At 38.3% G+C, this 12,185-nt stretch overlaps 1 protein-coding gene across 1 annotated transcript in view; it reads left to right on the top strand.

Moving 5' to 3' along the window:
- Positions 1–6,397, top strand: part of UGGT2 (UDP-glucose glycoprotein glucosyltransferase 2) — an 80,307-nt gene extending 73,910 nt beyond the window's left edge. The window contains exons 35-39 of the mRNA XM_040056376.1: positions 87–247; positions 536–650; positions 3,449–3,565; positions 4,538–4,682; positions 5,586–6,397. Of these exons, the coding sequence (XP_039912310.1) occupies positions 87–247; positions 536–650; positions 3,449–3,565; positions 4,538–4,682; positions 5,586–5,608 (561 nt within the window). The 3' untranslated portion in view covers positions 5,609–6,397. The remainder of the gene's footprint in view (positions 1–86; positions 248–535; positions 651–3,448; positions 3,566–4,537; positions 4,683–5,585) is intronic.
- Positions 6,398–12,185: the final 5,788 nt, after the last annotated feature.

Genomic DNA, 12,185 nt, shown 5'->3' with positions numbered 1-12,185 from the left:
AAATTAAACACTGTGAAGCCCACTGCAGTACCTACCCTCATAGAAACAGTACTAAATTTAAAAAAAATAAACATATTCTTGTTTAGATTGTGAGAAGTGACCTGAAAGAACTCAGGGACCTAGACCTAAATGGAGCTCCCTATGGATACACTCCTTTCTGTGACAGCCGCAGAGAGATGGACGGGTACCGCTTCTGGAAATCGGGATACTGGGCTTCACACCTTGGGAAAAGGAAATACCACATTAGGTAGGACAACCCCTTACATACTTCTTGTGCACTTTGTGAGTCTGATCAAAATCTGGGTGCTGGTGTTCATCACTGAGGATTCAAGAGCTGTTCTCAGTAAGAGGTGAACAAGGCAGGGATTCTGATGACATTGATTTCACCATTTTATGGTAGTTTCAGCCACTTAATAAAGAAAAATATCCCTTCAGGATGGGAACATGTTTTACTTTTTTGTTACTTTTATTACTGTTACCAAAAAGAAGGTGAAACCCCAGAAATCTTCGTTCTTTCTTTTTTTATTCCTTTTAGTGCCTTGTATGTTGTGGACCTGAAGAAGTTCAGGAAGATTGCAGCTGGAGACAGGCTTCGGGGCCAGTACCAGGCTCTTAGTCAGGATCCAAACAGTCTGTCAAATCTAGATCAGGTATATATGGCTTTGAGCATTTTTGGGTTTATTTTCTTTATCTTTCTCAATATGTGTGGAATACCTTGTATCTCAACATAAATGTTACATAATTCCAAAACCATTTGCCATTTATTGCTGTTTCAGCCCATTTTCAGGAGTGTATATGAGCACAGTTCAGATAACTGAACACTGATGATTATTTTTAATTTTAAAAATGAGGGAAAAAACCCAACTTACAGGACTTTTCACCTTTATTTGTAGTTGTTCTGTTTGCATTTATGTTTTTCTGATGATAACCCTATATTCTGATAATGATATTCTTATTTAGCAAGAGTTTGTTTCCTTTTTCATCTTTTTTTCCATTAACGTAAATTAAATTTTCTTTGGTAAGTTAACTGCAAATGCACTCTGGTGGTTGCTGTACATGGTCACCCTGGGGTGGCTGGAGTTTGTCTCACTTTGGGTGAACCTCAGAAGGCTTCTTAACTGGGATTGTCCCTGCTTTTGGTGTTTTCCTTGTGGAATTACTGAAGCACAGAAGATTATTACCTGCCTCTAGAGCAGTAGGATCCCACAGTGGTAAAGCCCACATTGCTCAGTGCTTTTCCACATCCCTGCTCTGCAAGAAAGTTTCTCTCTTACATAAGGACATTATTGCCACTTGCATTTTTTTTCCAGAAATAAAAGTAAAATTAAAAGTAGCAGTTCTTATGATACCAGACAAAGAAAAGTGGAAATACAGCCACCATAAAAACTCAGACTAGACTGGACATCTTGGAGCTGGAGCAGCTTTTAGCTGTATATTAAGAGCAAAAGGTTGATACAACAGCAACAGTCAGAGTTCACAACTTTCTGGACAGCAGAATGAATTCCTGGCCCTGACCACTCATGCAGAGTCCTGATGTGACAGAGCTGTGTGTTCTCCAGCCTTACCCATGCATACAAGGAGTCTTTCAGAAAGACCTTTTAAGATTCAGCTCTTACAGGGTTTCCACTTTTTCAGAAAATTGGTTTTATCTAATGTTCTCAAAATATTAAAACTTCTCATTTTAAGATTCTTATATTTCCAATTACAGCTTTAATACGATAGCATATATCTCCTGTAAGTCTGTTGGATCAAATCAAAAGCCACTTAAGGACCAGATGTTAAGGTAGCTAAGTCTTGGCAGAATGGAACTCTAATTACTTTGAAAAGTGAATATTTCAAAGTAATATATATTTTCATAATAATCTGGTTTGACTGTATTGATAGGAACTACTTGCTGTCTTCTTTGCTACTTCTTACACAAAATACAGCAATACTCCTGAAAATATAAACACAGTGCAGTGTATTTGAGACCTGGAGAGCTTTCATCTACTGATGACTTATAACTCTTTTATTACTATTTTCATTTTAAAAACCTGTCTGGAGTGCTCACTGCCCTTCTCTAAGAAGCAGCAATCTCAGCTCTCTGCTAATCTGCCAGCAGTGCCACCTCCATGGGTGGTAGTTAAGGTTCTTAAACCACGAAAGAGAAGTAGATAGAGGGGGAAATGGTGATTTTAAATGCCAAGGAGAATTCCTAGGGAGAAAAATTACACATCATAAAAAGCAGAGTTCCAGTACGGTAATTTTCTTCAGAGGGTTTTTTGGTTTTGGGTTTTTTTTGTGTGTGTGTGTGTTTCCTTCAAATCCTGAAACTAGCAGCTGACTTTCTACTTTTTTACTGCATGTAACAATTTTTAAATTCACAGCTTCTAAAAGTACTGTAGTAACTCAGGAATTGTGATTTCATTTAGAAAGTCAGAGAGGCACAACATAAAATTAGTCTCTCTTCTTTTGGAATTGAAATGGTGATAAACCATTCCAAATGGTGATAAGCTATCTTCCAAAAATTATAAGTTAAAAAAAATAAAGCATTTCAACTAATGTTGCATGTCTTGGCTCTCCATATTCTTTATATATTTGATGTAATTTTTTGATACTAATGTCTATATTTGAATTAAATTATACATCTTTCATAACGCAGCAATATGTGCTATTTTATTGTCACATTTAGCAATGTGAATTGGCAAAATAAGATGTGACTAATACTTGAGTACTGCCATTTATTCTAAAATATAATGTAAGGGTTGCACACCTGAGGGAGCTTATGAATGGGTGTACCAGTTATTACCCCTGCTGTTTATAACTCTGGCCAGAGCAGGTGCAGCCAGCCAGTGCCTGAGGTGTTTCTCTTTAATAAATGCTGTTCCCTGCATTCAGCAGGGTCAGGGTTTTCATGACGAGACTACCTGACTATGTAATAAAGGTCAGAAAAACCCCCAGAAGTGAAGTAAGGACCATAGCCAGAATAGCAGTTTAAAGCTTTTCCTTCTCAAGCTCATGTTTCTGGAATCCATTTTCTTAGGTGTCGTCTCAGTTTAGAGCAGTGGCATAATCTTGTATTATGTTTTTTGAGTCAGGGTTTTGTTTTTTCGTTGGGGTTTTTTTTTTCAAATTTAAGGAACAGAAAGCTGTTTTGAGTTTTGTTTTTTGGAGGTGTTTGTGATATGACAGGCAGTATCTGAACCAGGGGTATTAGACAGAAGTATTGCTTACGTCAGGCTAAGGGAGGACAGAGGTAAGGACTAAAAAAAATTGCTTGACAAATGAGAGGTGGAATTGGCCATCAAAGTGAGCATGACTAAGTATTGAATCTACTTGGAAAAGAACTAGATGGAAATGTAAGAACAATTTGTAGAAATGATAATAGCAAAAATACTTTTAAATGGTAGCTTGATAATTAGTTACATTACATTCAATGCTAATATATGATTTTACAAAATTTATACAGGATCTTCCCAATAATATGATTCATCAAGTAGCCATTAAGTCTCTCCCTCAGGAGTGGCTTTGGTGTGAAACCTGGTGTGATGATAAATCCAAGAAAAAGGCTAAAACAATAGACCTGGTGAGTTGATCCTGACTTAAATGAGTTGTGAAGATTAACAACTTTGCTGTGATTTTGAGGGCTTTTCAGTTAAGTGTGTATCGTGTTATGAAGGCAGCCTTGCTGGAAGGCACTGCAACATTCCATCCCTTCCCCTGAAACATTTTCTCCTCTGAGACCTCTCCCACTTGCTCTGTACCAAATCTGCTTACATTAAAGCTGAAAACTGAACCAGAAGATTAAGTGTTGTTGTCTCTTAACTGGATGGGATTGAGGCTTTTCATGCCCTTGCATGTATTTTCCTTATAATTTTTCCATAGTCAGCCAAGTTGCTGGAACTGTGAGGAAGTGTTGTTACCTGTCTGGGCACTATGGGCTGCTGTCATTCTCCCCACACAGAAGGTTCCTCCAGAACCTTAACATTATCATGGTTTTCTTGGTCTGTTGCATTGCTATAAACAGGATTTAAAGCAGTTTTTAAAGTGCTCAGGATACTATCCATGTTTAGGAAGAAGAAAGTTTATTTCTTTGGGAAGAGAAACAGAGAAAAAAAATCTTTTTTCCTATCATTATTATCCTCATCCCATTTTTCCCCCATTTAGATTTTTTGACAACACACACACATAATTTGTGATGCTTTAGATATAATTTGAGAGAAAACCAGACAGTTGGATCTTGGTGTGATTTTTCAATATGTAAATAGGTTTTTTTCTTTGTGTCTTTGCAGATGTTGGAATGAGTTTGTTTGTGTTCTAAAGACAGGTGCTCTCTGTTCAAAACCCACATCAGGTTCAGTTTCAATGTGCCAATGTCAATCTTGCAACTCCTTGGGCAGCTTTGTCTAAATCTTAGATAGTCTTGTGCCAGCCATGTCTGTGCTATACTTAGAGTCAGCAAAAAGAAAAGTATTTACAATTCATTTGAGCTAATTCTCTGAAAAGCGGTTATTTTCACATTTGCTTTGTTTACATCTAATATGCTTTAAACTTTCAGTGCAACAACCCCCAGACCAAAGAACCAAAACTAAAGGCTGCTGCCCGGATAGTTCCTGAGTGGGTTGATTATGACTCTGAGATCCGAAACTTAATACAGCAAATTGAAAGAGAGAAGAAAAATCTGACATCATTATTTCAAAAAGGTAATCTACATGCATATTCAGCTGTTAGCTTTTAAAAATTAAATATTAGTCTAGTTGAAATTGAGATTGGGGTCAGTAGGCACAAATCTTGTGTTTGTGTAATTTCCCTTGTTCTTAGAGAGATGGTGTGGGGTTTGATACTTATGTGATGCTTCTTTACACAGGGGTTACACTGCAGGAGAAAACCTCTTGTTTCATGCCAGAATCTAAGAGAAAGCTCCTGTTCCTGGACCTCAAACACAACACATTAGTTTAGAGTTCACTTGGATATGCTAAAGCTCATGTATATTAAGCAGGGGATACTAAGTATGTATTTTAAGTAGGGAACTGAGTATTAATTTGCCTCTGCATCTTTGACTCCAGGCTTATCTACTGAGGCCTCCTTGCACTGGACTAAATTGTATTTTAGTTAGTTTGGGGGTGGGGTTTGGGTTTTTTGTTTGTTTGGGGGTTTGTTTTGGTTTCTTGGGGTTTTTTTAACTAGAATAGTTTTAAACTGGATTAGTTAAATAGCATGAAAATCCCAGACAAACAAAACTCAAAGCCAAAAAAATCAAACACGAATACAGGACTCTCAGTAACACTTGGCTTCTTGGACTAATGTAAGACAAGATGGAAAAATGAACTCAGCTCTCAGGGTTGATGAAAAAACTTAGCAGGTAAATATTTAAAAGTCTTGAGCAGAGGAACAAATTCACTTTTCCTTATAAAGAATTCTTAGTGGGTTTTATTCTTTGTGAAAGTTTCTGGTCCACTTGTAGCAAGGCTCCAAAAATGAAGTTCATGTTGCTGAACTGACTGATTAACAGGAAATGGGAAGTAAAGGGCTTTCTCCACATCTTACAAACCCAGGCACTGTCTTTTTGTAACTTTTTTGCGTATTTTTTTCCCCTTTGCTTACAGGTCTCAAGCACGATGAACTTTAGCACAGCCCGCGATCAGCAATGGTGACAGCTCCGGAGTCTTCAGGGAAGGACTCAACGGGATTTACAGCTGTTACACTGGCACTATTTGCAACATTCTTTAATGTGAAGTCAAGTATTTTATAACTTAAAGTGTTATTTAAAACATTTTAAATGCAGTACAAAAATGAGAAATCCACAGGTACCTGGGGATTTGGGTTTTTTTAACCAGTATGGAGCAGCTTTCCTGATGGCTTTGCTTACCTTTTCCTTCTTTAAAGTACAGTTTGCCCAGAGGACTTTGGAATATGAAGAAAGATGTCTTCAACATTGTCAGTCTGGGGGAGGACACGCACATTAAATGTGTTCTTGAAAACTGTTTTCTGCATATTCCATGCATTTGGCTACTGTATTTAAATTAATCATCAAAAACTTTGGTTATATGCCCATAGTTTTGTGCCTCAAGAAATGCTGTGGTCACAAGAAAGAATTTCATAAAAAATAAGATGACAAACAAAAGATACACACGAAGATAACTCCATGTGGAAGCTAAAACACAGAATTACACTCTTCCTTTATTTTGCAGGATTGCTGCACTCTTACAGATTTTTGAAACTAATTTTTGATTCTTAGGCTCCTTTTGGACACCTAAATAGTGTGTGATAAAATTCCATTATGGTTTTGGTTGAGGTGATTTTCCAACCAGCATACATTGCATCAGAAGGTCAGTACCTGAAAGCTGCTTCTACTACTCACTTTTGATTATCATCATCCTGTTTATAACTGAAAATAAAATAATAAAATACCTGAGTATTTTTTGACTATCATTGGTGTCTCCTGTAATTTTCTAAACCTGTACTCACAAAACCTTTGCTTTAATGGGATACTGACATTTTGATCCCACAAAAATTGCAGGGAAAAGTCCTTGCATACACATTATTTGAAAATGAGGAATTTGTATCTTAAAGTGAAATCTAGTGCCTTAAATATACACCCTGTTGTTCAGGTTGTGCAGGTTTCAAAATGGGATTGGATGAGACCACACAGTCTTATAAGAAGTCTTCCAGTTTAAATGCCTGAAATTATAAAAGACCAGGCAATTTGGACGAAGTGGGTGAATCAGCAAGGATTTCACATTAATTCCATAGCAGCAAATAACTGAATAATCAGTAAGAGAAATTAAGCAGATTTTGTATCCACTGTCATTGTCCTCAGCTGTTGGCTATTTACAATTTCTTCCTGTAAGAGCAAGTATTTAAAAATCACACCTTGCTGGTATTTTTCAAGCCATATTACTAAGGAATGTGAGACATGCAGATTTTTTACAGCTCTTTATAGTTTCTGTGGTTTTATCTTTATGTATTTTGAATAGTTTTAACATGTCACATACAAATTTTTAGATGTCTGTTGAAGGATTTCCTTTGTATGAAGTACCCAATGGAGTATTTCCTGTGTAACCCCATAGCAAAAGTCAGTGAAGCCTCATGTCAGTTCTCTCCCATTTCAGTGCAGGAGCTGTTTCATTATGCTTGTTCTCTTAATTACTTCAGGATATCATCCAGCAAGTCAAATCTATTTGAAAATAAACTTAAAGTTGATGTTTTTATACCATGGAGATGGACTTGTTATTGACCTAGCACCATTTCTATAAATTCAATGCATAACAAGTAACTGATTTGCCATAGCAGAAAACACCCCCCCCCCCCCCCCCCCCCCCAGCCATTATTCAACTGTTTGCTGCACTATTTTATTTTCAAAATATTTTTCTGAGCTTATACTTCCATCCTGCTGCCTGCCCCTGCAGCAGCATTTCACATGGATCTGCCTTGGTATTCCAAGCTTGAAGCACATATTGGAAAACTGGCTTTAGGACAGAAGTTAAAGGTTCTTAGTAAACCTTATTTCTCTTTAATTATGATTATCTATCTGTGTGAGAATGTAATGCAGTATGAAAAGTGGATAATTCATGCACTGATTTCATGTTCATTTTCTCTGTAGCATCCTGTTCTTTTTAAAATTGGATTACCTCTACTGGCTTTAAAAACAGATATAGTTCTTTAAATACTATTTCCTTGAGATTGCTTCAATGATTAGAATATAATTTTATAAATGTAATTTGCTGAAGATATTTTGAAGATGTAAAAGGTTTTCATGCAATTTTCTACGGTGTTTTATATATTTGTACAAAATGTTCTAGTGTTTCTTTTTTATCTGCATCATACTACTTTCAAAGGAAGCTCTTTTTTTGAAATATACAAGGGTTTATACAATAAGAAAGGTCCCAAAAATATATTCACTACTTTTTAAAGGTATCTTTATGCAGCACTTCGAGTCATTAGCATGTCGTTATATTTTTAATACTAAATCAATGGATTGTGTATGTTGTATAAAATATTAAAAGGTGCCCCTGGAGAAAAAAAAAAAAAAAAAAAGGATTATTTTCTGTTCTCCCCTTTTGTATTAGACAATAACCACTCCCTACTTGGTTAACAGATCCAAAGGAAAAAACATGGCAGCAAGTCCTCAACTGTCTTTCATCTATAGAAAGTGTTTTTGCAGGGAAGCAACAGCAATGTTCAAAACAAGGCATCTGCTGTAAGGTAAGGTGAGGTGTAGAGATATAGAGGCAGCTGATTTTTAATTTTCAGTCTGTGTGCTCTGCCCTGTGAAAGGGTAAAAAACACATCGTGGTTTAGAGTGTTACCAAAACCTGGTGCAACTCTGTAAAAAAGCAAAGGAATGTCTGAACTATTCAAATGAAGGGGTTTTACAATTTATATTCCTATGACAATGTCTTTTCTATGTCTTGATCTTCTTGAGATCAGGTGGTAAGTTCAACAGAAAATGAACAAACCAGGCATTAATGCAGTATTGTTGAGGAGCCAGAGCTTTAGTATTAAAAATATCTCAGTAAGGTTCCTTTTAACCCATTCCCTGAATCAGGTACTTGCCTTCACTCTGAGATTCCATGAAATCACAGGATACCAGGTTGGAAAGGACCTCAAAGATCACCTGGTCCAGCCTTCTTTGGCAAAAGCACGGTCACGACACGATGAGCCAGCACCCAGTCAGGCAGATCTGTGTCCACAGCTGCTGCAGTTGACTTCTGTACATCCAAGGTTCTCGTCCACACAGAACTTGGCTGCTTCCTCCTCCCGTGCCCTGTGCATTTCTGCACAGCTCTAGCTTCAAACCTGAAGAGCAGGACCAGGAAAGAAGGGAAGACAAATACACAGCAGTGCTTTCTTGTCATCATAAATATCTTTATTGTGAAAAATACCATAAAATAATTCCCACAGTTCTAGAAAAAACAGTTCCTGCTTTGTAGATTTATGATTCCATATAAAGACATTTTATAATTTGAAACATTTGATAAATCTCTGGCTAGCTTTACTTATCCTTCTTAAAACACAAAACTGCTACTTAGTGATTTGCTGAGGGCAAAAAAAAAAAATTATTCTCCCATTTATTTTGTTACAGCTTTATGGATAAAAGTGTGTATTACAGAGCAAACAATACCTTACAATAAGGCACTTTTAAATACAACTAACCTGCTATGCTATCCTGGCTAGTTTCCAGCAAAGCTCCTATAAATCACAGCCCTAAACAGAAGAATAATTCTTGTTCCAAACACTGGTCTGAAAACTGAAATGATAACAAGCATTAAGGTTTTGTTTTTTAAAAAAAGTTTAAGCTAACAGATTTTCTGCATATGTCACAAGTTTGAGCTCTTCAGTTTGTAATTCACCTTGAATCTCTTTTAATACTGATCAATTATTATATCAGTATTTTAGCAAGTAAAATATGCTCCCCCCCTTCATTTTAAAACAAGCTGGAAATGAGTTTGTTAAAACTGAAAGAACTCCACAGAGAAAGTTTGCATCTACATACAGGCCAATGATGGGAATGATGCTTCATGCACATCTCAGGGTTGACAAACTACCGAGACATTGACTTCAATGTTCAGTTATTGAACATTATTGCACTACAGCCACCCACGAATAAATAAAAAGGCGAGTTCATCTTCCTTGCGTGTCGCCTGCATCATTAACCCCCAGCGTGGTACCAGCGCTTCATTTTCCACAGTCACGTCAGGAAATGCAGCGCCGGAGCTGGAGAGAGCCTTGCAAGGTAAATGGTTTCTTTTTAACACAACTTTGTCTTTCTCTGTTTCCAGAATACCTCAACACCCTTCAAAACAGCATCAGGGTGGTAACACTTCTTGTAAACAGCAGCTGCTCAATACTAGGAAAGCCTTGTTCTCCACTGGTGCCTTTTGCTATTGTTTCCAAGAACCTGTCTTCCAAACAGAAGGAATCTATGAACAGCAATCATGCATTAATCATCTTCTACTGAATACATTCAAGCCTTTTTGTTGTTCTTAAAACATCATTTTCCCATTCCCATTCATTCATTTTCAAAATGCAAACGGTCCTTTTTTGTTCCTGAATGCTCCTGGCCTACAGCAGCACTGTCCCACTGCCTCCGAGAAACAAACCCACACTGCTCCAACATCAGTGCCTTGTACAAAGAATTCACTCATGAGGGAACATCTTATTCCTTCTCTAGACAAAAAAAATTTAAACCCTAGGAAACAATTCTCTCAGGTCGAGCTTTTAAAACTGCACACAGGCAGTCGTTTCAAAGAGGACTTATTCCCAGCAGTCCCCTGGCATACAAGTGCAGCTGGCTGTAGTCTTTGCTGTGACTTCCCACAGCCCAGCCACTCCTGCACGCACAAAATTGGGCACATTGCTCACGTCGTTCATTCAGCACTCGTTTAAAAGCAGCTCCTGCTGTAGTGAACAAGGCAGTAACAACAGTGTCCCAAAGGGCTGGGTCAAGCTCACCCCTCAGGGCACAGGGCTGACAAGAGCCGCAGGACACAGGCCTGCCCAACTTCAGGTACTGCCAGCAAGCAGCAGGCGCACCGAGGCCAAGCCCACGGGGCAGCAGGGTCCTCACTGCGCACTCAGCTCCTGGGTCTGAGCCCCAGCCCGAGAGCCCTGCCAGCCTGGAGCGCTCTGAACGGCCCTGAGCATCTCCAACAGTTCAAACAAAAATGCTTCCTACAGGTCCCAAGCACAAGTTGTAGAAGTCATTCAATTTCTCATCATCCAACACTGCAGTTTAACAGGCTGCTGTGGTGGTTTTGTACCATAAACGGTGAGAAATCACCACACAAGCTCCTCCGCTTGAAGATAAATTTGTGAATACTGATCTTTAAATTGTTGTTGAGAAACCTTTTTACAAAGCCACATGGCCTCACACTTATGTTGGTGAAGTACTTGAGGCAGGAGCCAAAGATTCTGCTTCAACAGCAACTTCATCTATAGTAAGAAAATCCCCCCTTTCAGACTGAAGGCCTTATTTGCTAATTTCATTTGTTTTACTGAGGCTGCTTAGGTTTTCAAGTGCCAGGAGCTGAATCAAGAGAAGACTCCCATCAACTGATTATTGTTTTACAGTTAAAATCCAATCACGAAAACACTGATGAACTGTAATTCTTGCATTCCAAGAAAATGGCTGCTGATGAAACTCAGTAATTATGTCACTAATTATGACAGATGCAGTTACAGAAGGAGAAGACTCCTCACTCCTACCAGCTGCAGCCCTGTTAACACCACACAGGGCATTCACATGTCTCCATCAACTACACCAAACCCATTTTAAGTATGTGCATATAGAAAACAACTTAAAACCAGACTTTTGGGAAGGCTAGTGGGAAGTGACTCCCTCTTTCTGCACACAGCTGTCTCTGCAGTACCGATGCTGCTAGATGAAACATGAAATTACTACAACTTCATGTAGTATTAACTCCCTGTCGCATCACCCAGCAGAACTGAAGTTGTATTACAGGGTAAGGCTGGAGTTAATATCACATTCTTGCAGTACACTCCCAACACAACCTGTCTCAGTTCTGACTTTAGGTACAGAACCAACAAACTGCTGCAGAGTCAGGGAAATGTCACATCAAATTTTCTGCCCAAATCTCAGCAGATATTTTGTTAAAGTGCAAACTACTCAAAAATCATACCTAAACAAACACCCAAAATCACATTCAGAAAAGAAGTCTTTTGAAAAACAAGTCTTTCCCCCCACTCCCACCTCACTGCGGACAACTCCACCAATGAAATCACCCGAATTAATTTCAGGTTAGTGAACAACAAAGCGAGTAGGTATTTCAGATACAGGTACTCCCAAGCACTCTTTGTCCAGAGTGATTGCTGGGACTGATTCAGTGTGCAGCCTCTTCCCCACCTCTGGCACTGCCAACACCAATCCAACAGGTGGTCACTTGGATTTCCTCTTAAAAATACTGGGAGATGGATCATTCTGCTGAGCACAACCAACGGTTTGTTAACGCACAGACTACTGTAACTACCCTTGCCATGTTTATTAGGCCCCAATCCAGAAAAATATTTACATGCATTTTTATCTTTAAGCATATACTTGAGTTCTGAATTTAAGTGTTGTCCTAAGCAGCATCTTACTGTTTTTTCCATCCATAGGAATAAACACGTCCTGCATATCCACAGCAAATACACAGGCAGCACAACCCCTATCAGTGTGAGCTTGTCAAGCTCATCACAAACCAAAA

The sequence above is a fragment of the Hirundo rustica genome, chromosome 2 (assembly GCF_015227805.2).
Source record: "Hirundo rustica isolate bHirRus1 chromosome 2, bHirRus1.pri.v3, whole genome shotgun sequence".
Taxonomy (NCBI): Eukaryota; Metazoa; Chordata; class Aves; order Passeriformes; family Hirundinidae; genus Hirundo; species Hirundo rustica.
The sequence above is the reverse complement of the archived record's forward strand: the minus strand, read 5'-3'. Positions and strand labels throughout refer to the sequence as shown.